The 25,306-nt window shown below is 37.9% G+C and overlaps 1 protein-coding gene across 1 annotated transcript in view; it reads left to right on the forward strand.

The window, feature by feature from the left end:
- Window positions 1–1,116: 1,116 nt before the first annotated feature.
- The window catches only part of pth2ra (parathyroid hormone 2 receptor a), a gene marked incomplete at its 3' end in the record, with an annotated part of 55,537 nt that continues 31,347 nt past the window's right edge, over window positions 1,117–25,306 (forward strand). The window contains exons 1-6 of the mRNA XM_081367969.1: window positions 1,117–1,242; window positions 6,708–6,807; window positions 11,262–11,372; window positions 12,176–12,291; window positions 12,376–12,473; window positions 16,459–16,645. Of these exons, the coding sequence (XP_081224095.1) occupies window positions 1,177–1,242; window positions 6,708–6,807; window positions 11,262–11,372; window positions 12,176–12,291; window positions 12,376–12,473; window positions 16,459–16,645 (678 nt within the window). The 5' untranslated portion in view covers window positions 1,117–1,176. The remainder of the gene's footprint in view (window positions 1,243–6,707; window positions 6,808–11,261; window positions 11,373–12,175; window positions 12,292–12,375; window positions 12,474–16,458; window positions 16,646–25,306) is intronic.

Raw genomic sequence — 25,306 nt, forward strand, 5'->3', positions numbered from 1 at the left:
ATTGTGCCATGAATGTGAACATGTTGTCTGTGAATTTTTATATAATCTTTCATGTTACGAGTTTGACAGTATATGGTATGATTCTTCGTCTAGCAGTTGTGGGAAGACATAACGAGAAAGACTAGGCTACATGATGTCGCCTATGTGACGTCACCGTCACCCCATAAAGTTGACTTACCCGTGGTTTTCGCCAACTTCAACGATTTTGACCTCTCCCTGAAAGAAGGCGATGAAGTGCACTTAACATCTGTTTTTGTGTTCCACAGAGGAAAGAAAATCATACAAGTTTGGAATAACCGGTATTTCATTTTTCTGAGAGAACTATTCAAATTAGTTTAGCAGGATAAACTGAGTAGCCTATACCAGTTTAACAATATGATTTGAAGGCCATTAGTTTGCTATATTAAATAAATCGCAAATGATCAGACTTCTTTCATTTATTAACAACCATTTCAGAACGCGATTAATCATTTAACAACTTATCTGAAAGAAAGTTGAAGTTGTTGCTTTTTCTCTCTCAACTCTTTGAAGACAAGGCGAGTGAGCTCTGCTTATCACTGCCTCCGTAGTCATGTGCGTTGAGAGATGAGCGGAAGAAGAAATAGTTCCTATTCTACACAACAATTTGCTAACATGATTCATTGTCTTCTCTTCAAAGCTCGTGATACGTATTCATTTTCGAAGAAGAAGAAGTAGCACTAGTTAACACGCATTGTGTTAATATTGTTGACGTGAGGACATCTTTCCTCGCGATAAACCGTCAGTAATACTATAGCCTACTATCAATATTTCAAGATCGATCCGCCCATAGTGAGAGTGAGACACTTGCTGTTTGTGACGGGAGGAGCGTCTCTCATTCATTCAAGCGCCTCACTCATATATCACTCACGTTGAGTCCGTCAGCCGAACTGGCCGAGGGGATTTCTTCATGGAGTAGCCTACACTTGCAAACTTTCAAGCTGCTTTTACGATGCGAAGGAGATGTGAACGAATTTGAACTTCGTAGAACAACGACGTCACGTGCTTCTGGGCTGTTTTATTAGACACTTAAGATTTCGGGAGATTTCATTATGTTTTTCCACTTACGACATGACTAGATCATGGTCGCTGGAGATACACAAAGTCTTAAAGGAAGAAGGCTGCCTGTTATCTCGACAAAAGCATCATCTCAGAAACATGAGGTATTGTCTCCTATTGAACTTCGCCAAAGTGATTCTGTTTTGGACATTAGCTGATGCTCAGGTAAGACATTAGGTCTACATGACTTGTGTTTGTTTTTTTCTTTTGTGGGTGCACTTGGGGTAGTCCTGGTTCACTTGGTACCTTAGGCGTCTTTATGTTGCGTCTCGATTTGCCTGAAAATGAGCACCTGTAGGCTAAATGTGAGATTTCGAACATAACATTTCATACAAACCCCTTATTTGTGCTGTGTGTGTGTGTGTGTGTTTTCATCAATTCTGTAATCCCCATCCCTATTATCAGCCTCTGAGACGTGAAATACAACAGTAGAGGTGTTGATGAAAGCTTGGGATGTTTCACAGCCATTTTCCTCTCTCCTAAACTATAAAGAGTTGCTACTGCATGCACTGTAAAATAATAATAAAAAAAAATACATATTTTTCTAAATTGGTATTAGTCAGCAATTCAATTAGTTTATTTGTCATTCATCATGTTATTTAACATGACTGAATTGACCATATTGGAAATAGACCTTTATGGTAACAATTTCTCATGTGAGTATGGAATAATATGCATTCATGTTTTTTTTTTAGCATTCCATTATATGTTGTTGACGGATTGTTCACAACAGCAAAAAAATATGCTCATTCATGGACTGTATAACCTCACAATTTTGTAATAAGCAGCAAATCACAGTTAAACTGGGAATGCTTTGTGAGATTTAGTTTTCATGAGGGTCAGCTTGCAGGTTTGAGTCGTGTGCTGCATGTTAATTGCTACTTTCATATACCTAAAACTTATTCCCACTGCATTGTCAACAATTTACTATAACAAATTAGTAAATCATGAATGCATGAGTAAATGTGCTTGTCCTGTGAGAATCATCTAAAAATGTGCTACATGTGGCACATCTAAATGTATTACATCTAATTCAGAGGTTCTGATCCTTTTAAAATGCCCCCTTTTGAAATTTTGAAATTTCATATTGAAATGCTACAATATTTTTGTGTATTTCTGCTGTAATTATGACAAATCTGCTTGTGTTCAGACTTTTTTATTTACAGAAACTGGGGCTCTAGATCAATCTCAGAATGTTTTTCATACATACATTCATACATTTTTCATAAATGTTTGCTACGTTTGGAATCTGTTAGGTATTTTGAATTGGACAAGCATATTTTCTCATCTGACTGGAACACTGTCAGTAGTCTCACAGTGTCGCCTGATGATGTCAAGAGTGCTGCATGACTATTATTAATTTTTATTACCACCGGAGAGTGCACTTGCATACTTCATTAAGCTGCCATAGGATATACGAACGTAATCATGTATAATTCCCCACACATTGAGCCCAAATGATTAAAAGTCTCCCACTATAATTTTTATGCTAATTTGAGTCATAATATTTGTGCAGTATTTAAAGTAGTAGATATGAAGGAAGTGGTGGATGAGATACTTTAGAAATTGCTTAGAAAAGTTTGGAGTAGTGTTATCTTATGGTCATCTCCATAAGATAACACTATCCATAAGTGGCATAAGTGTTGGGGGTAATGCATTACAAGTCAAGTTACATAATCTGATTACTTTTTTGGAAATAATGAGTAAAGAAATGCATTACTAAATTTACAAAAATTGAGTTACTTTTTTCAAATAAGTATTTGTTTTCTCATTGATTGACTGACACCTCTCCTGTCTGTAAACATGACGGTTATTGTAGTTCTGGATTGTGAATTTAGATGTAACCTAAACATTTATGACAATCCAATCCAAGTGAACAGGCTGCACTTCCTCTCTGCCAGTTTTGCTTTCATGCATTTCAAATATGACATCTACCTTGACTAATGTCAATTCCAAATTTATTTATTGCAAAGAATTAGAAGGGAAGACATTAATAAATGTATTTAAATTCAGCCCCCCCCCCGTTATTTTTCATAATAAATTACATGCTGCATTTTAATATCCTCCTGAACAAAGCCCAATTTACAGCTCTCAAAACTGTACATGTATCTGTACATTGCATGACTGAGAAAATGTCTTTAATTAAGGCAGAATATCAGGCAGAAATGACAGATCCAGTACCCTTCTGATACACTTTTACACTAATTGAAAACCTTTCTTTCATCATTACAGATAGTGAATCTTTTAATTTCTTTCATTTCTTAAGGGTATTTAGAAGTTCGACTCTTCACACTCCCTTGCAGACTCAATAAGAAACTAGAAATGAGACAGAGAGAGAATGTCACCACTAACCCTTTGATAATCACACCAACACACACACTCAGCTTTACATAATGCACCATTCTTTTGAAAAATAAAGGGAATTAAACTTAATTAAACTTAAAATTCTGCCATCATTTACTCTCATGTCGTTCCAAACCTTATGACTTTTTTTCCCTCCATGGAACATATAAGGAATATATATATATTTTTAAATCTTGAAGGGTCAGAGCTTTTCTTTTCCATACTAAAAGTGTAGTAAAAGTGAAAGGTAATGACAAAACTGCATAATACGATAACTTTGAGAGAGGAACAGTGAATCAATACATTTTGCATCATTGATCCCAAATGTGTCTTGATGGGCCATGCTTGAAATACACTTTATTTGGTAACACTCTATTTTACAGTGTCCTTGTTACATATGTTACATGTTATTTATCATAGTAATAACAATAAAGTATGCATAATTACATGCAACTAACCCTCAACCAAACCCTAATCCTACCCTAACCTTATAGTAAGTACAGGTTGTTAAATATAAAATTACACTGTAGGGCTGCACGATTTGGGGAAAATGTCATATTGCGATAATTGAGGTCAATATTACGATTGCGATATGCGATATAATAAACAAATGGTTTCATGAGTCAACTTGCTTGGTTCTCAAGGAAAATAAATGCACACACAGATTAGTGATAATCAGCCTAAAGAAAAAAGTTCTTTAGTCAAGAGCAGTGAGTGTTTTTCTCTGTTCCCTTTGTTCTTTGATTAACTTTAGCGACAGATATTTTTTTTATTGCATTTTAACAAGAACAAAACATAATTTACATACAAGAGTACATATAACCATACATGTCAGGGGTAAAGAAAAATAATAATAATTAAAAAAAAAGCAAAAAAAAAAAAAATAGAATAACTTTAGCGACAGATGTAATTAGTGGCTACTGTGTACTATCCCTTTAAGACCAGCCGCTGTGAGAGACGCGGATCTCACACGCGCCTCATTCTCTCACGAGTCATCACAACTCTTTATGTTCATCATAAGACTAACGTTACTCTTATGTTATGAAGACACTCGACAAAAAGACATTTTGGCATAATTGTGTGTGTTATTGTTCGTTCAAGCTCGAAAGAGAACTGTATTCTGTCATGCTGTTTTGTGCGCACGCACGATATTAGCGCGAGTCTTTCTGTGTGTGTGTGTGTGTGTGTGTGTGTGTGGAGGACATTCACAGGCAGCTCGTTCTTTTATGTATTATCGCGCATGAATGGTTTAAAAGCATTTGCATTAATAAGTGCGTTAACAGCGCTAATTTGTTTATTTAATATAAAATCGCAACATTTTGCGTCATATAATCGCGTAGGCTTGACATCGCGATTGCGATTGCGATACGATTAATCGTGCAGCACTATTACACTGTAACAATGACATCTTAAAATAAAGTGTAACCCTTTATTTCAATGAGAGTTAGTTGACATCAGGGCTTAATTTGAGCCGGAACACGCCGGAACATGTTCCGGCACCTCCGACAATGGATCCGGAACCTTTTTTATTGGATCCGGCACCTCCCGTGTCAATAAAATTAATTGCCTAAATAAAATAAAATTACTGTTTTAGTGTTCAATGTTTGTGACACATGACTTGCGCGCTTGTTGTACGAGTTGAGATTGATGTTAGCCTCGATCGTTTCACTCAGGGGAAAAATGTCAAAAAGACGCTATAGACAGTCAGATCCCAAACAAGCAAAAATCGTTTCTGCTGATCAAAAAGGAGACCACGGTGGACACAGTAGCCTAGTATCGACATTATATCTCGTTATTTCGACATAATAAGGGGACATTCTAATCTGCCACATTAAGCGTTCTTATAATGGTTTTCTATATATGGGAGGAAAATGCTTAACGTGTAAATGCGTTCATATTATGGGCTCATCTGATTTTTTGTACATAGCATATTTGTCAGGATTTTAGTATCATAATGATTAATAACGCACAATTATCCGTGAACTTGATCTGAACAAATGCCTTTCACTTGTGTGTGCAAAATTCAGAATTAAATTAATGTGCAGAAATGTGTACAAATAGAGAGTATGTAGGCCTACTATGCCGTTGTAGCCATTAAAAAAGCACATTTAGTTTCATATTTGTTAAAATATTATAATGTTTTTGTTTTTTTTTTCATTTATGTTGATTTATGAAAAGTGAACAGCACGACCGAGTAAGATAGGATGCGCAATATGAGACATGGAGCGGGTCAGACATGATTTTGTCCGTTGAAGTTGAAGTTGTTTAGAAAGCCTTTCTTTAAAGTGAATTTCGTTTTGTATAAATTGTATCTTAATTTTAATCAAATTTTCATCAACCATTTGCCTGTAGGCCTATTTATTGAATACGAAAAAAATATAACGGAGGCGCCAGCGCGCTCACTTGCATTGCACGTGAACTGCAGCACGAAACTCAGTGTATGCCTCACACAGACATGACAAATACATCAAATACACAAAGCTTGAAATGTCTTTAAACGAAATAATTCAAAACGAAAAAGGAAAAAGGCTACTCTCTGATTATGTAATCCATTAGGCCTATTTATGTGCATTTCTCTCTATAAGTGCGTTCACACGGAGATGGCGATCGTCAACTTCATCTTTGCAGCTGAGTCGACACTTTTAGAGAAAACACTTTATTGTTTTTATTAATAAAAATCAATACACGCGTCACCGGATTTACAGATGCACGCACACATATTATTTCGAAATAACGAGATATTTTGTTGAAATAACAGTCATTATTATTAATTTATTTGTTCTATCTGTAATAAAATAAATAAACATTATTATTAATAATAGCCTACATCTTTTAGAATATTTGATTGAATGCTGAATGTTATTTAAGTAGCCTACTTGTTCAATTTAATAAAATTAAAACTTTAATTGGGATCATTAACATAACTGAATATTAAATATTTAGTGGCCAAGTTTTGCGCAGCTCCCCGTCAATGATCTATCTATAGCACCCACTCAGCTGGCGCTGTCCCTGCAGAGAAGCTACGTAGGCAGTGTAATTATTATTATTTATTTTTTTTGTTCCGTTACCTCCAACCCCCGTTTTGAGTCGCCGGATCCACCCCCCCTCTGCGCTCCGGGACCTCCCACTTTACAAATAAAGCACTGGTTGACATGTAGTTGCAAAGTTTAAAATGTCTAAAGTGGACCAACTAAATAAAGTGTTACAGAAAATACAAATGACATCCTCACATGTAGTTTAATATTTAGTACATAATGGAGAAACAAAATGAGCCCTTTTTTGGACAGGCTGGTGAAGATGGTGAGATTACAGCTGAAGAACAGGTACAGATGCTACTGGATGCAAAGCTGCAGTGCCTACTGAAGGTCTCCACAGACTACCCAGCAGGTAGGCACTGTTCCCGCTGAACGTTTTTTTTTTTTTTACCCAGTTTTAAATTTAAAGGATTAGTTCACTTTAAAATGAAAATTAGCCCATGATTTACTCACCCTCAAGCCAACCTAAGTGTATATGGCTTTCTTCTTTCAGACGAATACAATCTGAGTTCTATTATAAAATATCCTGGCTCTACCAAATTTTATAATGCCAGTGGATTGCAACCAACAGATTGAAGCTCAAAAACGTGCATCCGTCCATTATATAAGAACTCCAAACAGCTCCTGTGGGTTAATCAAGGTCTTCTGAAGCAAAACGATGAGTTTGTGTAAGAAAAATATTCATATTTAACATGTTACAAAGTAAAATTCTAGCTTCTGGATAAACGAACATAATCTGAAAGAAGAAAGTCATATACACCTAGGATGACTTGAGGGTGAGTAAATCATGGGCTAATTTTCATTTGAAAGTGAACTGCTCCTTTAAAGGAACACTCCGACTTTTTGGGACTTTAGCTTATTCACAGTATCCCCCAGAGTTAGATAAGTCCATACATACCTTTTTAATTTCTGTGCGTTCTGTAAGTGTTATTTGACGCACCCACCGCTAGCCTAGCTTAGCACAAAGACTGGATGTAAATGGATAATGGTAGCATACTAATCCCAATAAGTGACAAAATAATGCAAACATTTTCCTATTTACATGTTGTGATCTGTATAGTCACAGCGTGTACAAATAACAAGGCTATATGAGACAGAGACCATTTTTAATCGTATAAATACTGGAAACTATATTCTCACTAGGCGTATGAGCACAGCTAACGTTACTTGGGCGGAGTGATTAGCGCAGCACACGAGACGCCCTGTGGTGAGGAGCAGAGAGTTCGCTCAGAGTTGGAGTAATAGAGTCAGCAGTTACTAGATAGTAAATTTATAGTTTACAATCATGGGTGTTCGCTGTATTGTAAAGAGCTGCGTCAATAAACAGGGGAGACCAGGTAGTCTAATACTATGATGTTTCATAGAATTCCAACCAAAAACGCTGACCTGATGAATCAATGGCTACAAACACACCTGTAAACAGCATCACGAAGTATTTCGTTTGCTCTGAACGTTTTACTATAGACGACTATTTTGAAAAAATGCAAGTTGCCACACGGACCATGAAACGTGTGCTAAAGGATACAGCCATCCCATCGATAATAAAGACAGGACAAATTGGATCACCTGTTGCTGCGGTAAGTGTTCCGTTATGTTTTGAGATGACTAACATTAGCCATACTGTAACAGTCACAGTGCCATGCTAATGTAATGTAACCTTAGTAGTGACACTATTACGTGAATAGGGGCTCCGTGTATCCCCTTTATTGTTATTATTGTGTTGTCATGAACACTGTATCGCTCAATAACAAATGAGCGGCGCTAAATGTAACTCTCAGGACTGTAACATTCAACTTGCTAATGAACAGCTTCCAAAGTTTGTAACTCCTCGTCTGTGTATTCTGGCTCAAAACTATATGGTTCGGGATCTTGGTTTGATACACAGTAAAATTCCTCTGACAATTCCTCAAAGTCAGCCATGATCACGAGTCACGTTCGCTACTAGCTAGTTAGTCACGTTTGTTTTGTTTACGGAACCATCAACAGGGTGTCTCGTGTGCTGCGCTAATCACTCCGCCCAAGTAACGTTAGCTGTGCTCATACGCCTAGTGAGAATAAAGTTCCCAGTATTTATACGATTAAAAATGGTCTCTGTCTCATATAGCCTTGTTATTTGTACATGCTGTGACTATACAGATCACAACATGTAAATAGGAAAATGTTTGCATTATTTTGTCACTTATTGGGATTAGTATGCTACCATTATCCATTTACATCCAGTCTTTGTGCTAAGCTAGGCTAGCGGTGGGTGCGTCAAATAACACTTACAGAACGCACAGAAATTAAAAAAGTATGTATGGACTTATCTAACTCTGGGGGATACTGTGAATAAGCTCAAGTCCCAAAAAGTCGGAGTGTTCCTTTAAGTCAGCATGAAATGGCATAAGGTGCGATAGTCTTTTTTTCCCCCTATTGTGACGTACTGTATATCTGAGTGAAACTTTTTTCCCTATTGTGACGTATATCTAAGTTAAACTTTTTTTCCATATTGTGACGTATATCTGTGTGAAATGGCTCTACAAACAAGAAAAAATATAGGGCGGGACTTGATTTTGTTCATTGGGAATTGATTTGATAGGATGGTTGTTGTTTGCTATTGCCGTGAGTAAGCTTCAGTAAACACGTCATCAGAGAATAGATGTTGTTGGAAATCATTTTGACGTGGGGACATGAATTTAAACAAAATAATGACGTGCACTGAATAGTTTACTGCAATATTCCATAAAAAAACAAGAATTGTCAATTTTGATGTTAGGGTGACTTTAAGTGCAGTTCTCCACATTAATGTTGTTGTGCACCACACAATTTCACCTAGAAATAGTAACAAATTAAACAAAAGAATGACCATCATCACTTCTGCCAAAACATGTTTTATATAAAACTTGAGTCAGCTCACTCACTTAAATGAAGCATGCAAAGGTAAATGAAATAAACTGAATCAGACAGCTAATTTGACTCCTTCAGGACCTTTGTTAGGCGAAACTCACTGCACAGTTTGCTGTTTCATTTGGCTTCATTATTAACACAGGTGAAAAGGCAGAACATGTGAAGAGGAAAAAACAAGCTCTGTTGGAGATGACTCATTGTAAAATGGCCTTCCTGGCCATTTTATCGTAGTGACCTGGCAACTCAATAATACAACTTGGCTCACTCCCATTTCCCTTTCATGTTAATGTTGTGGGTTATAGTGTTTTACGTAATTCGGGGAGAAAACAACAATTATGTAGAAGGAAATAGTGTGCAAAGGATGTGGGTGCAGCATATTTAGTTCTCAACTGGCACGTGAGAAGTTGATTACAGCCAATTTTCAGTAGGAGAAGTGTTTAGCGTAATTGCGATTTTATATTGTTCTTTTGGTTCCTGAACTTACTTTTGCCAACAAAAGTCAACATAAAATCAAACTGACCTTATATACTTAATACAGTCTGGTACAATTTATTGGTTTACATTTTTCTAAAGAGAGGGACAAATTAAAATGTATCTTTTAATTTATGCCATTTTGAGTGGAAGTACATTATTTTTTAACATGATTAAACAGTAAACTAGGATTTCTTTTCTTTTTTTTTTTTGGCATGAATAAAGACCTTTGTTGTTAATAATAATGTTTTAACATGCTCCTCATCCTTCCAAGTTTCAAAGCTGTCATCTCATCATTAAATTATATTAGCTTAATGTATGGTCAAATTTACAGTTGTTTTCTTAGGTGAAAAATTTCAGTAGGAATTTTTGCGTCATTTCAATAAGAATCCATGCGATCATTAATTTCGTTTGAGGGCGAAATATTTCCCAAAGCATATTTCGGAACGTTGGCCATGTCAGTAGACTGACCAAGAGAAAGCTGCTTGGTTTGAAAGTGACTTTTGTGTGAGCTGTGCTTTATACTGTTCATTGCAACACTATTGACAATAGACCTTTTTTGGCAATTAATTTTGCTAATGTGATCCCAGCTTTATACTGTAACAACAGCAGTTTGAAAATACCAGAGAAATTAAGTCCAGTCCTACATCGTTTCCTGTTTCACTTGGAAATGTCACATTAAAGTAAAATGGATAGTAAATTAGTGTTTCATGACTAGCTCAAGACTTGAAAGCACTTCATGGTCTAATGTTTTCAAACTTAAAGCTTCATTGCTTCTGTGGTCTGATGTTATAAGAAATCTGTGGTTGCTGGACTGACTCTGTTGAATCCACCGGTGATTTATTGAACATCTTTACTCATCAACTGCCTGGCGTTAATTGCATTGTTTTTCATCAGCATGTTTTTATTTCAACAGAAATCATTACAGTCATTTTTACCGTTATAAATTGTATAATTGTTTTAGCAAAAAATGTAAGTACATTAACCAAGTTCAGAATTTACAATTTTATTAAACACACATACGTACTTATTATACACGCATACATAATTTCTTGGACAAGCACACTTGTTGCCTCTTCATGATGTGTCAGTGTGGGTTACCCCGTGGGCGCTCATGTTAGGTCATGCCAGTTGGATATAATCCAATATCCACACAACACAAAACATCACCCATAGGTATTTAGTTGATACCATGAGTGATATTTCTTACAGATAATGGAAAGCATATATAATTAATTTGGTGACGGTAAAGGATGTATGACTGTGTTACAGATCATTTCATGTTTATATATATGAAAATATCTTACTTTAATGGTTTGGAAAGAATGAAAATGTGCAAAACTTTCATACGGTATCACGTTATGGTGCAAGATTGGATAATTTCACTGGTCATATCTGAACTGACATCAGTGAATTGACATCTCTGCTCTGAAACTGTTCTATTCTCAGTTGGTGCATGTGTCCCAGAGTGGGATGGTCTGATCTGTTGGCCGCAAGGCTTCCCTGGAGCTCTGACCAAGACCCTCTGCCCAACTTACATCTATGACTTCAACCATGCAGGTTTGAAACATTTTTCTCTCTCTCTGCTTCGTTTTTTTTTTGTAGTTACGAATGTCGTGCATTGCTGTTTGAGTCATGTGCATTGCTGTTTGAGTCATGTGCGCTGAAGTTAAAGATGAGTGCTTTACTACCGCGTTAATTAACTTAACCAAACACATCCAATATAAGATAAATAAATCATATATATAAATCTAATCAAAATAAACATATTACAACTTAAAATTGCACAAAGCAAAAGGCAGCGAATGCACAAAATAACTAATAGTCATGAAGGTGTATCCATGTGCTTATCATGTAACAACGTGCTGAAACATGGGTGTACAATTAATACTCAACATTCTTTTACAATAGTGTTTTCATTATAATTTTATGTAGCCTATATGACAGATTTCCACTGCATATGACCAAAAAATTCTGTCATCATTTACTCACCTTCAAGTTGTTCCAAATCTGTATGAATTTCTGTCTTTTGCTGAACACGAAAGAAGATATTTTGTAGAATATGGGTAACCAAACCGTTGAGGGGCTCCATTGACTTCCATAGTATGAAAAAAACAGAACATGGACCCCATTGACTTCCATAGTATTTCTTTTCCACACTATGGAAGTCAGTGGAGCCCATGAACTGTTTGGTTACCGACATTCTAATATACTATCATTTACCACTGTTTTAATTTTTTATTGATGTATAATGTGTACTGTTTCGCATACTGTTTAAATAATAATAATAATAATAATAATAATAATAATAATAATAGGCAGCATACATAACATAGCCAGTAAAGTCTTTGTCAATCTTTCAGGACATGCCTACAGGAGGTGTGACTCTAATGGTTCCTGGGTGCTTGCAGAGAGTTCAAACAAGACCTGGGTGAACTACACCGAGTGCATCAAATCCCCAGAGCCCAACAAAAAGAGAGTAAGCTACATTACCATCAGTTGTCTTCAATGGACCGAGATCACTTTATAGGTGGCTTGACGCACCACCTCTTTAACCCCACAGCAGGTCTTTTTTGAACGGCTGCACATCATGTACACAGTAGGCTATGCAGTTTCCTTCAGCTCTCTTCTAGTGGCCATCTTTATTATTGGATACTTTAGGTAAGTAACTGACTGACTGTTTGTACTTCATCTCATAAACTGCATGAAAAACAGTTGAACTGATGCTTTAAATAGTTTTTTGTTATACCTAATACCAGGGCTGGACTGGGACAAAAAATCGGCCCGGGCATTTTTGCCCAGACCAGCCCACTATATGATCATAAACACCACCCATCTTTGCACGCCCTTAATTATATGCATACCAACTCCTATTCATTAAAACCACTAATGCCATGTAATTAGTGAGTATAGGAACAAGTGAGAGTTAACAGATGAAATAAGTAAAAATTTGATATTTATTAATACAGTTGAACTATACTCCACAGTGGTGAATCCTAAAACAAGCTTTAAGCGGCTCTGGCATAGCAATACAAGTGTTTCTTACAGGATTTTTGTTAAAACTATGGTGGTGGGATCTCGGTCCTTCTAGGGGGTTTCGGGGGAATGCCCCCCCCGTGAGAAAATTTTGTGCATTTTAATGTTAAATTCATCAATCGGGTGCACTTTGAGAGTTCAAAATTAAAAGCTCCAACCCATATTCAGTGTGCAAATTAAACAAAGAAAAATTCAAACCTCTTTTAGTTACAGTGTCTACATTACACCTACTACATAATAATAGATATAATATTAATCCAATGACAGTAATGGCCATATTTTGCAAAACAAATGCACTAAAAAATAAAGGAAACTTTCACAATTAGTGTTGTACCAATTTTTATACTTGAAAGAGATAAGCACATGATCTTTTATTTTGACGCAAACTGCATCAAGCTTTTATTTTGGCGGAAAACATGGTTTACAAAAGCCTCTCATTAAATTTCTAGTGAATTGCGGTAATCGTCAACTATGCAGATGTGGAAATAATCTACACTCATGACATGGCCTAAGTGTTTTGAAAGTAGTTCTGCTTACCGCGGACTCTACACTCTCTCATCTCTCTCCTGATCCTCCGTCCTCACTATTATCATCTGCCACAGGAGCTGATGAAGGTCAGAGAACATATATTTTGACACAGTTTACAGTGTCTGCTTTAAGGGCCTGGTTCTATTTTTTTCATGCTATTTATCTGCACATTCCTTGCGTTTCTTCTCCATCTATTTTGACAGATACACACTGACACTGCTGCACGCTCGCTCACTCGTTTAAAGTTGTGATTGGGCCAGCCCAGTGTTAATCAAGAAAAGAGCCAATGGGCCGCTGATCTAGGCTACGTGTTTCATGGGCTGGTCTGTCAGAAAAAAAAACCTAACACTGACTTTGACCAATGCATTACACCGGCACAAACCCAGCGCCGCCAATTAAGCAAATCAAAACAAAACAAAACGAATGGGCCGCCGATGTACAAATTTTAGGGGCCGTAAAAAAAAAAAAAAAAAAAAAAAGTATGAGTATGAGTATGAGATGTATCGCCCCAAAAAGCACGTCGACCCACCGGGCAAATGCCCGGTATGCCCAATGGCCAGTCCAGCCATGCCTAATACCGTATTTCTATTTCTATCGGACTGGTATTGCACAAATGTGAATCAGTAGCCTGACAAGCCAGACCCACACCAAGATGTTGGGTCTGGGAACACACCATTGGCAGGGCTCAATCCGAGGGGCCGGATTAATGGTTGTCTTTCAAATTCCCTCTGCACGCAATAGGATAGCGCTACAACCAACCAGAGTGTTTTCCCACCAGCGGAGCTAGTTGATAGATTAAACTTTTCGGCAAAACTCCAAACACATCTTCCTTTTTTAAGAATGTCTTCAGTGCCGTTCTTTGTTCTTTTCTCAAAGACAAGCTTAACTCCAAGTCATACAGTCGTTGCCAAAGCAGATCCGAAAGACTGCTGTTCGCCTGCAACATCAGCCATCTTCTTTGTTTTCAAGTAGCAGAGAATTCACGCGGAAACGTCACAACTCTGCCGTCTTTATGTTAAGCCCGCCCCCGACTCTATACACGATGTGATTGGCCTGACTAGACTTTGGTTTTTCCAGCTTGAAAGCCAACGGAGAGTTGCTAGACGACACTTTGCTGCAAAATAAAATTTGCTGCCGCTAGGGTGCGTCTAGATTTCTAGGCTTGTGAATCAGTGCTACCGTGTAGTTTTCTTTCTCTCTGTTCTCCTTGCTCCATTAGTAGCTCGTTCAGTAAGAACGTGCAGTTAGCTGAGACGTGCCAATACTATTCACTCAGTAAAGGAAGTGCTTGGTACAAAATGTCAATATTAAAGGTGTTCTAAACGATGTCACGTGTTTTTTAGGCCAAAACATTTTTTGTCACATACAGCAAACATCTCCTCACTATCCGCAAGCTGCCTGTCCCCTGAACACACTGTAAAAAAACGCGGTCAGAGGGGGATGAGGAGGAGGGAGGGTCGACCTAGCCTCTATTTTGTTAACAAAACTTCGAACGTCAACAAGAAGTGACGTCACCCAACATCGCTTAGAGCACCTTTATAGCACAGATGGCAATGTAACATTGCAAAACTATGCTGGACAGTGCTAGCTTGCAGTTACACTTTTGATGATGAATGTAGTGTGATCTGGGAAATGCATTTTTTTTCCTCTGTCTTGCTTTAGCTTAATTGTTTATATGCATGATGACATGGAGATTATTATACAGGTAGATTATTATCTGCCTCCATTATAATCCTTTTCATTAATTTATTTGTTGCCATTTCCAGTGCATTACAGTTAGACCAGTGTTGTAATAAAGTATCTCCCAGTGTGCAGTTTTCACAGAATTGCATCAGGATCAGGTCTTTCTGGGAAACAGAAGGTTCAATATATAGTGATAGAGTGTAGTATATAGTGATATATAGCCCCTGTCACTATATATATATATATATATATATATATATATATATATATATATATATATAGACAGCAACGTTATTGCCACTTTCAAGGCCCAGAAAGATAGTAAAGATTAAAAAGATTAAAATCTATTTTAAAAAGATTAAAATAGTCCATGTGACTACAGTAGTTCAACCTTAATGTTATGAAGCGACGAAAATACTTTTTGTGCGAAAAAAAAAGAATTTATTCAACAATTTCTTCTCTTCCGCTGTTCACGTGAGCACCACGATGCATGCGTTTGATGCTGACGCAGGAGCCGGTCAGTGCTAAGCCAGCATTCTGACGAAGAGCATGGAAGCACTGCACTGTTTACAACATGACCTGTGTCAGAGACTGATATGGAAAAGAAGAAATTGTTGAATAAAGCCGTTATTTTAGTTTGGTGCGCACAATAAGTATTCTCGTCGCTTCATAACATTAAAGGATTAGTTCACTTTCAAAAAATGTTTTGCTGATAATTTACTCACCCCGATGTCATCCAAGATATCCATGTCTTTCTTTCTTCAGTCGAAAAGAAATTAAGGTTTTTGAGGAAAACATTCCAGGATTTTTCTACACAGAATGGACATCAATGTCAACCAACTATACCAATGTTCAAAGAAGGTTCAAATGTCCGTCTCAGTGCAGCTTCAAAGTCTCTACATGATCCCACATGATGACGCAATGCGTGGCACATCTCAGAGGTGGTACACGACGAGCATTTGTGGTTAAAAAGTATGTAATTTTTTTCTTTTTTTTTTTAGAAAATGACTTTGAAAAATGTAGAGGCAATGTAGAAACTTTGAAGCTGCATTGAGACGGACATTTGAACCTTCTTTGAACATTGGTATAGTTGGTTGCAATTGAAGTCCATTCTGTGTAGAAAAATCCTGGAATGTTTTCCTCAAAAACCTTAATTTCTTTTCAACTGAAGAAAGACTGTACTAGTCATATGGACTATTAGGACGAAGGTCTTACGGGTTTGGAACGACATGAGGGTGAGTAATTAATGACAGAAATTAAATTTTTGGGTGAACTATCCCTTTGATGTAAACTTTCCTTTTCCTCATTTCCCTGAATGCACATTAGCTCTGAGGTCTACCATCTTTTCTATTCTCTGCCTGCCCTAACAAACCTCATATGTATTTCTGTGTGTCCTCAGACGTCTCCACTGCACTAGGAACTACATTCACATGCACCTGTTTGTTTCCTTCATGCTGCGTGCAGTCAGCATCTTTGTGAAGGATCACGTGGTGCACACTGGTACCGGGCTGCAGGAATTTGATGCTGTGCTCATGAATAACTTCACTAATACTGTGGATATGGCACCAGTGGACACTTCACAGTATGTGAGTCAAACGCTATCTGACTCTTTCATGCATCATGAGTATTTTAGCAAATATTTATCAAGTAACTCATGTGGCTAGATTTTAGATTATGCAATCAATATTTATATTATATTAGGGCTGGGTGATATTGTTTAAAAATATATTTTATGTTATTAAATTTAAATTATATTTAAAATTATATATTGTTTCAGCTTTTATTCTAATATTAATTTATAAGTAACCCTGCATATTCATTTAACCTTTTCACATATTCCATCAGCTGTGACAAATTTGAATATAGATAGATAGATAGATAGATAGATAGATAGATAGATAGATAGATAGATAGATGGATAGATGGATAGATGGATAGATGGATAGATAGATAGATAGATAGATAGATAGATAGATAGATAGATAGATAGATAGATAGATAGATAGATTGACAAGACTCTTCTAAATGATCTGCTCTCTGTTCCAGGTACATACTGTACGTATCATGCTGTGTGCAAAATGTGCCATTTGAATTAGTAACTCTTGAATGACCAGAAGCATAAATCATTGTAGAATGTCATCCATAACAGCTTGAACACTGCATAGAGGCACAGTGAAGTGTTAAACAAGCCTAGTAGAGCAGAAACTGAAAAGGGTCAAGTTGGGTCTGAATGAAATGACATCTTGGTGAGGTTTGACTTCAGTTCTGATTATGGTGGAGAATACATATTTTAAGTCTTGACACTGAATTTTTTGGAAGAAATGCCAATGCTAGAAGTATGTTATTGGATTGCAAGAAGTTATAAGTGCTCAGTCTCATCCTGTACAGTGTGTCATACTCCAACTGGAGGACTTTTGTTTTATTCTATCCCCAATCTCCACCTCATACACAACATGTCTGAGTGTTTTTTATTACTCTACGCCCACCACATGGCCATCCTCAACAATCCATGCAAAGAGGTAAAAAAACTCACTTGTCCCCATTTGCTGTCTTTTGGGTGGGAAATGATTATTCATTCCCACCTACGCTCAGACTCGAACTGTATCCCATTGCGGGCAATACTGGAGACTCAATGACTGCGCCCTCAGCTTTTTCTTCAAACAGCTGCATTGCAGGAGATAAGTACGATGGAGGCAACATCTGAGGGAGGATTTTGCGACCAGTCGTTTAGCATCCATTGTTTACAACATAAGCGTTGCAGCTACTCTGTCTTTAGAGATTAAAAGGCACAACTGCTTTGCTTTGATCCATTTTGTTGTACAGTATGTGTTGTGTTTCTATAGGTCAGTGAGCCAAAATGCTCACATCAATATGTGGCTATTACTCTGGCAAATTTCTCATTTAAAGGAACATGCAGGAAATTTCCTGCCCTTCCATTTTCTTCAGTGGACCAGTATGGCAGTAGAACCAATTATTGGCAAAGATTTGCTCTGTATAGATGAATATCAGATGATGTCACCAACGTCTCCTCACTGACGTCACTCACTTCTAAAACTTGTCTGCCGCCATCTTGAGTACCTGATTCACGTCAGTCGCAAAGGAACTAGCTAGCTATGCCTTCAATATGTTGTGCGGTGGGGTGCAACAACAAAAAAAGAGACCCCAAAATATCCTTTTACAGGCTACCTCAGGATGAAGAAAGACTTGTAAGTAATTTGCTGGTGGGACATGTCCCAACCACTTTTGAAACATCTCGCGGCATGAATGTACCAATACAAATAAACAAAACATCTCCGGTTAACTAGCAGAGCATTCATTTCGCTTGTTTGTTAAATAAGAGGCGATCTAGCGCTTAAATGTGTTGTTTCTGAAATCAAGTGATCAAAGTGCTCGTTGCCGCTGCGATCAGTGGTGCTGATACTGTGTTTGTTTGTGGCTAGCTCAGTCTTCACTCGGAAGCGCTTCAATGTGGAGAGACTTTACAAAATTAATTACAAAAGATACAATTTTTGTATTTTACAATTACAAAACAAACTGCACACAAACGTGTCCCTGCCTGATATACAACCACTGATAAACATAATCGATTTTGATAAGAAAAAAAAAACTATATGAGTGCGGTTTAGAACCCAGAACCTCTGACACGTTTGGCAAAAGTTCTGCCTCTGGACCATTTAAATAGCAGCGGACAGAGGCTGGAAGTACGCATCTGGTATCGCATAGGGATCACACCCTAACGATATTATTTTTTGAAAGTAGCTTTTCTTTTCATGTCAGTCGAGGTGTGAAATGTTGTCTTTCGTAGCCATTTACTGTATCCATACGAAGCTGTAAATAGTAGCAAGCTAGCTAGTTAATGCTTGTCAGTACCAGTACTCGGTAGGTACTCAAGATGGCGGCAATCAGTTGGAAAAAGAGCGGATGATGTAAGAGGTCACGTGACTGATATTCATGTATATATGCTTTCTGCATCATATCAAGGATCTTTGTGAGGACTTCTCAAAGTAAACACCAGGCTCACATTTGGGTTTTCATATTTTTTCAGGCCAGCTTTTATTTAGGTATGCAAGGCATAATAATAATAATAATAATAATAATAATAATAATATTTATTATTATTATTATTGGCAGTACTGACTCGTCATGATTGCATTTTTACTAGTAAGAATTACATTAGAGAGCTCAATTCAATTCTTACTTGGAACAATTAGCCTCTGTGCACAAGCGTAGTAACGAACTTCCGCTGACGCCAGAAGTCGGCATATCTGTTTCCGGTCTACTTGCGCGTCACCCAAAATGTCTATTTCGTGCTGCGAAATTGAAGCTCAAATGGCTGTTAGCGACTTGAAGCAGAGCAAAGTGGCACACAGCAGTGCTCCTTATACGTACCCATGTTAACAGGTTAGAGCTTTCACACTGCAAGCGGTTGCAGTCCGTCGATCCGTTCCAGGTGCGGCAAGTATACAGCATATAGAAGTGCAGAGAGTCTATTTTTGCTGTGCTGCAAACGCTGAACTAAAGTGACAGTGCATGTTTTGTGGTCAAAATGAACAAAGATTGACCTGAAAATGTAGTAATTTCACCATGAATGCGTTTAATTAAATAAAATGTAGTAATCTCACCATGAATGCATTTAATTATATAGGCCTACTATTATTTTTCACAGTCATCTTTTTACTTTTAGAGGACCGGGGTAAAGCAAGGTAAACTGCAATTTACTTCAAGAAGGCGACATAATGAACAACACTCGTCTTGCATGTAACAAAGAACTCGAAAAACAAGTTCTTTGTTACATGCAAGACTTGTTTTATTAAAATTTAAATGGAAAAGAAAAGACATGAGAGTCGTCTGTTTTTGTCAATTTACAGTTAAATATTTGGCCACTTGCTTGAGCAAATATAAGTAGGCTAATGCATGGAATAATAGCCCTACGTTGTTTAAATTGTGCTTAAACGTGCATGCGTCCATTAAAGAGTGTATATGTGTACAAAGAGAATCGCAATGCTGACAAAACTTTTTAAAATAAAAGTTGCAGGGTAACTTCTGGATTTTAAATAAAAGTAGTAAGTGTTTGTGGTACTGCCGTGAATCAGTTATTCACTGCAAACGCATCATATGTGAAGCCCTATAGCGCGTGCTGTTCCTGCACCGTACACACACTGCACACGGAGAATGTGTGAAACGGCCGTTAGATCCACCTACAGTTCTTAGAAACTTAGATGTGTCACGCACATTATATCTCTTTATTTCGTACAACAGCAGCACTCATCTTGTTTGTTTATAGCGGATGCCGAGACAGTCGTAAACCGGAAACTGATAGGCTATGCCAAAGTTCGTCGCGACGCTTGTGCGTAGCCCATTACAGTTAGAGAGCTCTTTAATAATAATAATTTTTAATAGTAAAAACTGAATTAGAGAGCTCTCTAATTTAATTCTTACTTGTAAAAATGCAATTACGATGAATAAAGCAGGGTATATTTCAAGCTAAACTGCTTGCCATACTAGTCGAATAGTCTCGCACATCGCTATTGGTAAGCTAATGTGTATGCTTGGTACAAAATTATGATACTGTAGGCCTATTGTGGGAGGAATTAGAGTGACTCATAGAGTCTTTGGATATTGCATTATCATTTTATAATTTTAGTTATTTTTGTCATTTATTAGTCTTGAGTTAACTCTATGACCGAGGCTAATATGATTATTTTCAACCCATTTTGCCTTTCTCAGTATTGTGTGAACTGAAGGAATGGCTGCACTTAATGGCTGCACAGTATTTTCCATTATTAATAATAATTGGAATCTGCGTCATACAACAAGAATAGAAGTCAATTTACTTCTAAACCAAATTGGACCGTAGTTTTTTTGTGATGTAAGATGATAGATTATATCAAGAGATCTGAAGAGAGTTACACAGTCAATAGTGCTGTTTCAGTAAAACATTTTTAGGACATTTTAAAAGACAGAACAAAAATTTCAGGCATTCAGGTGAGCTGTTCAGATCCTCCAGGTGTTTTGACAACATAATCTGCACCTTGCTTTCCTCCAGAGCCTCTTTGATCATCTGTCAGAAGCACTGAAGCTCTCAAGGTTACCCTTAGTTTCTGGCACTTTCATGTGGCTTGACAATAACATCTGTTATTGTCCATACTCAGAATAGCAGCTCCTTTCACTGGGTTGTTGCACTCCTTTGGGGGAAAGTAAGAACAGTAGAGAACATTAAAGTGATAGTTAACCTAAAAATGAAAAGTTTGTGATCATTTAATCACCCTCATGTTGTTCAAAAACCACCTTACTTTCTTTCTTCTGTAGAGCATATACTGTACATATATACTTACAGTAGAGATCAAAATTAAAGAACAGCATACAATTTCTTAAATTTCAAGGTCACTGCTTAGTCCTAATTAAAGTTAACCTAACAGGAGCAGAAGGGCAGTTTTTTTAGCATATTTTATAAGTTAAATATATTTTGAACTGCAGTAAAACTTAAACGAGACAATTAAAAAATAACTCTGGTCAAAATTAGAGAACTCTTTCATATAGCTCCAAGTTATTGGTGATAATGTGGCACCTGGTGCTAATTTCCTTAATTATCTGGCACACCCTATTTAACTGGCAGCTAACTTTCCAATTTTAACTGCCGCTCTAAGGTGACTGAAACCCTACGACACCAGGTTGTCCAGATGAAGGCCAAAGGGATGACCCTTTCAGCTATTACAACAGAAATTGGTCGTTCCAAATCTGTGATTTCTAGAATGTTGAAGCTTTACGAAGACACTCATTCATTCAAGTCCCCCAAAAAGACTGGTCGTCCTCATAAGACAAATGCACGAGAGGACAGGACGATGCGGAGACTTTCAATGGGGAATCGGTTCAACACTGCAGCTGAAATTGCTTGCCAGTTCAGAGATGAACACGGTAAGGATCTGTCTCGGCATACAGTGTCTCGTCGTTTAAAGAGCATCTTGCAGGTAAAAAAAAAATCTAAATGAATATATAACCGTGTATGAAAATACCATATGAAAAGATAATGCAGGATTTAAAATGTTTTAAAATGACATAAGGACACCAATTTAGTAGATAAAGTGAGCGTTTCTTTGACTGCTCGTACAAACCGCTTTTTTCAACATCGCGTCATTTTACGTCACAAGAGGGAGATGTGTGCTGTGCTCTGCCGCAGCTCAGTGCAGAGTAGGTTGGTATTCAGTAAGAGCGGTCGTGAGTCAGTGTGTTATCAGGTAGTTTTTGTATTTCAATTTATCATCGTCATGGTAAATTATTGTGTTTGTGGAGCTTTGCAGCGCGAGCCTGATCAAGCAACACTGTAACTGCGAGATCCAGTAAATAAAGCATTTGAATTCGCCACTGAAGTAATAACATCGCTGCGAGATCTAGTGAGAAATATTCACATTTCTCCGTTATTAACGGATCGAACAGCGCTGACGTGGAAATCAGGAATAAACACTGTGCAATGAATGAACAAACTATCCAGTGTCCACAGATCAGCAACATTCACCATGGCTTTACTGTAGTAACACTAACTGCAACCATGGAAGTTTGGCATTTTCCACTAAGGCCCAGTATGCATCCACCTCCCTGCAACACTGACTTTCCTCAGCTGTAAACATTGCCTCGCATTTCCCACACAAGCACCTATGGAACATAAAATCTATCAGGAAAATATCTCTCTGTCTCTCGATGAGAAACCGCTAAGTTATATCACGTAACGTTAGTCTGGGCGGATATTAATGAGCATGACAAACGCCTGATCAAAGCTTAGTTTCTGTTATTGTAAGTTCCCATATGTTCTGTCTAACATTAATCCTGGCCTGTCCCTGCTCTCTTAGCAGTCTAGCAGGCTCATAATTGTATGGCTGTGGTCCATCAACTATTTCCTCAGCGTCCGAAATGTCATTGCGATCCATTTTTCCCTGTTGTTTGAATCAACCGCTCTCCCTCGTGCTACGTCACGCCCGTCACGCCCATTTTCAGATGCGGAAGTAAAATTCTCACAAAAACGACTCCACAAGCCACTCTAGCGTATTTATAAGCTTTTTTTTAAGGAAATCTAGTTCCTACATTATTTTTCTATACATTGACTTGTTGGGTCTTCTAACCTGCAAGATGCTCTTTAAGAGAATTCAGACTGAAAGCTAATTCTGCAGTGACCAAGCCTCTCATCAGCAGAAAGAATCAAAAGGCTAGACTAACCTTTGTGGAGGAGCATGTTGTGTGGACAGAGGAGAACTGGTCAAAAGTTCACTTTAGTGATGAAAGTAAGTTTAATTTATTTCGGTCCAATGGGAAACATGTTCGGCATCGGACTGGGGAAAGATTGAACCCAAAGTGCGTAAAGAAGTCAGTCAGAGGTGGAGGAGGAAGTGTCATGGTGTCACGCTGGGTTCTCAAATGAGGACGATGGATGCAACGGTTAACAAAATAACAAGAAGCTTTAATCCAATCAATGATTCATATACAAGGTGTGAACTAACACAAACAATCACCGACCATGAACTGAAAACAAGCAGGAACTAAATACACAAAAGATAACGAGACAACGGCTGAAGACAATGTCGAAGGCGATGATGACTGGCAGGTGCGGGTAATGATGAAAGACTTGCAGGTGTGGGACAAGGAGGATGCTGGGAACTGTAGTGCAAACGAAGACTAACAGATGAGTGACGATGACGATAACATAGACAGTGATCGTGACACATGGTTTGGGGGATGTTTTCTGCAGCAGGAGTTGGGCCTATTATACAGTTACATGGCAGGGTGAATGCAAATGTTTATCAGAACCTCCTTCGGCAACATGTGGTTCCTTCCCTGCAAGCATCTCCCAATCATCCCGCAATTTTCATGCAAGATAATGCCCCCTGTCACACTGCAAAACGTGTAAAGCAGTTCCTTGAAGCTCAGAAAATTGAAATAATGAAATGGCCAGCCCAGAGTCCTGATTTAAACCCGATTGAAAATCTTTGGAAAATCCTTGGCGACAAAGGTATGGCTAAGAAACCCACTACAGTTACCGAACTGTGGAAGAGACTGGACGAAGAGTGGACCAAGATCACACCAGAGCAGTGTAAGAATCTAGTGATGTCCTGTGGCCGCAGATGTGCTCAGGTCATTCAAAGCAAGGGCCTCTACACTTCCTACTAAATTTTGACTGCTGTAATCCTCAAATGTTAGTTGTAATGCTTTATTTTGTGCTGCAATGGTTATTGTTCTATAATATTGATCGCTGTGTTTTCCACAAAATAAAGGTTTTTGTTGAAGGACCTTGGTTATTTTGTAAAAAATGCTAGTAGAACAATGGTATACCCACAGCTAATATTCCTTCAAATTTCAAGCAATGAAGATTAAGTATTTCTGAAAATAATCAAGTGTTTCCAATTTTGATCTCTACTGTATATATCAGCCCGTTCTCATCCTAGGGCGTCATATATTGACGCTTTTGACATTTCGTCTACATCGAACTCACATGGCACCCTTTAGCGTCAATATGAGACGCAGATAGAAATGGGCCAGAAGGCGCCTCCTAGCGGTCTAACCCTAACCCTACACCAGACCTAAACCTACCCATAACCGAACAAAGCTCTGTGCGTCTCATATTGACGCTAAAGGGTGCCATGTGCGTTCGATGTAGACGAAATGTCAAAAGCGTCAGTATATGACGCCCAAGGATGAGAATGCGTTGGTATATATATATACACTCACCTAAAGGATTATTAGGAACACCCGTTCAATTTCTCATTAATGCAATTATCTAATCAACCAATCACATGGCAGTTGCTTCACTTCATTTAGGGGTGTGGTCCTGGTCAAGACAATCTCCTGAACTCCAAACTGAATGTCAGAATGGGAAAGAAAGGTGATTTAAGCAATTTTGAGCGTGGCATGGTTGTTGTTGCCAGACGGGCCGGTCTGAGTATTTCACAATCTGCTCAGTTACTGGGATTTTCACGCATTTGGGAGTTGGGCGCGCCTGTTCTCAATATTATTTTCACGCACAACCATTTCTAGGGTTTACAAAGAATGTTGTGAAAAGGGAAAAAACATCCAGTATTCGGCAGTCCTGTGGGCGAAAATGCCTTGTTGATGCTAGAGGTCAGAGGAGAAGGGGCCGACTGATTCAAGCTGATAGAAGAGCAACTTTGACTGAAATAACCACTCGTTACAACCGACGTATGCAGCAAAGCATTTGTGAAGCCACAACACACACAACCTTGAGGCGGATGGGCTACAACAAC

The sequence above is a fragment of the Scardinius erythrophthalmus genome (assembly GCF_964197995.2).
Source record: "Scardinius erythrophthalmus genome assembly, chromosome: 6".
Taxonomy (NCBI): Eukaryota; Metazoa; Chordata; class Actinopteri; order Cypriniformes; family Leuciscidae; genus Scardinius; species Scardinius erythrophthalmus.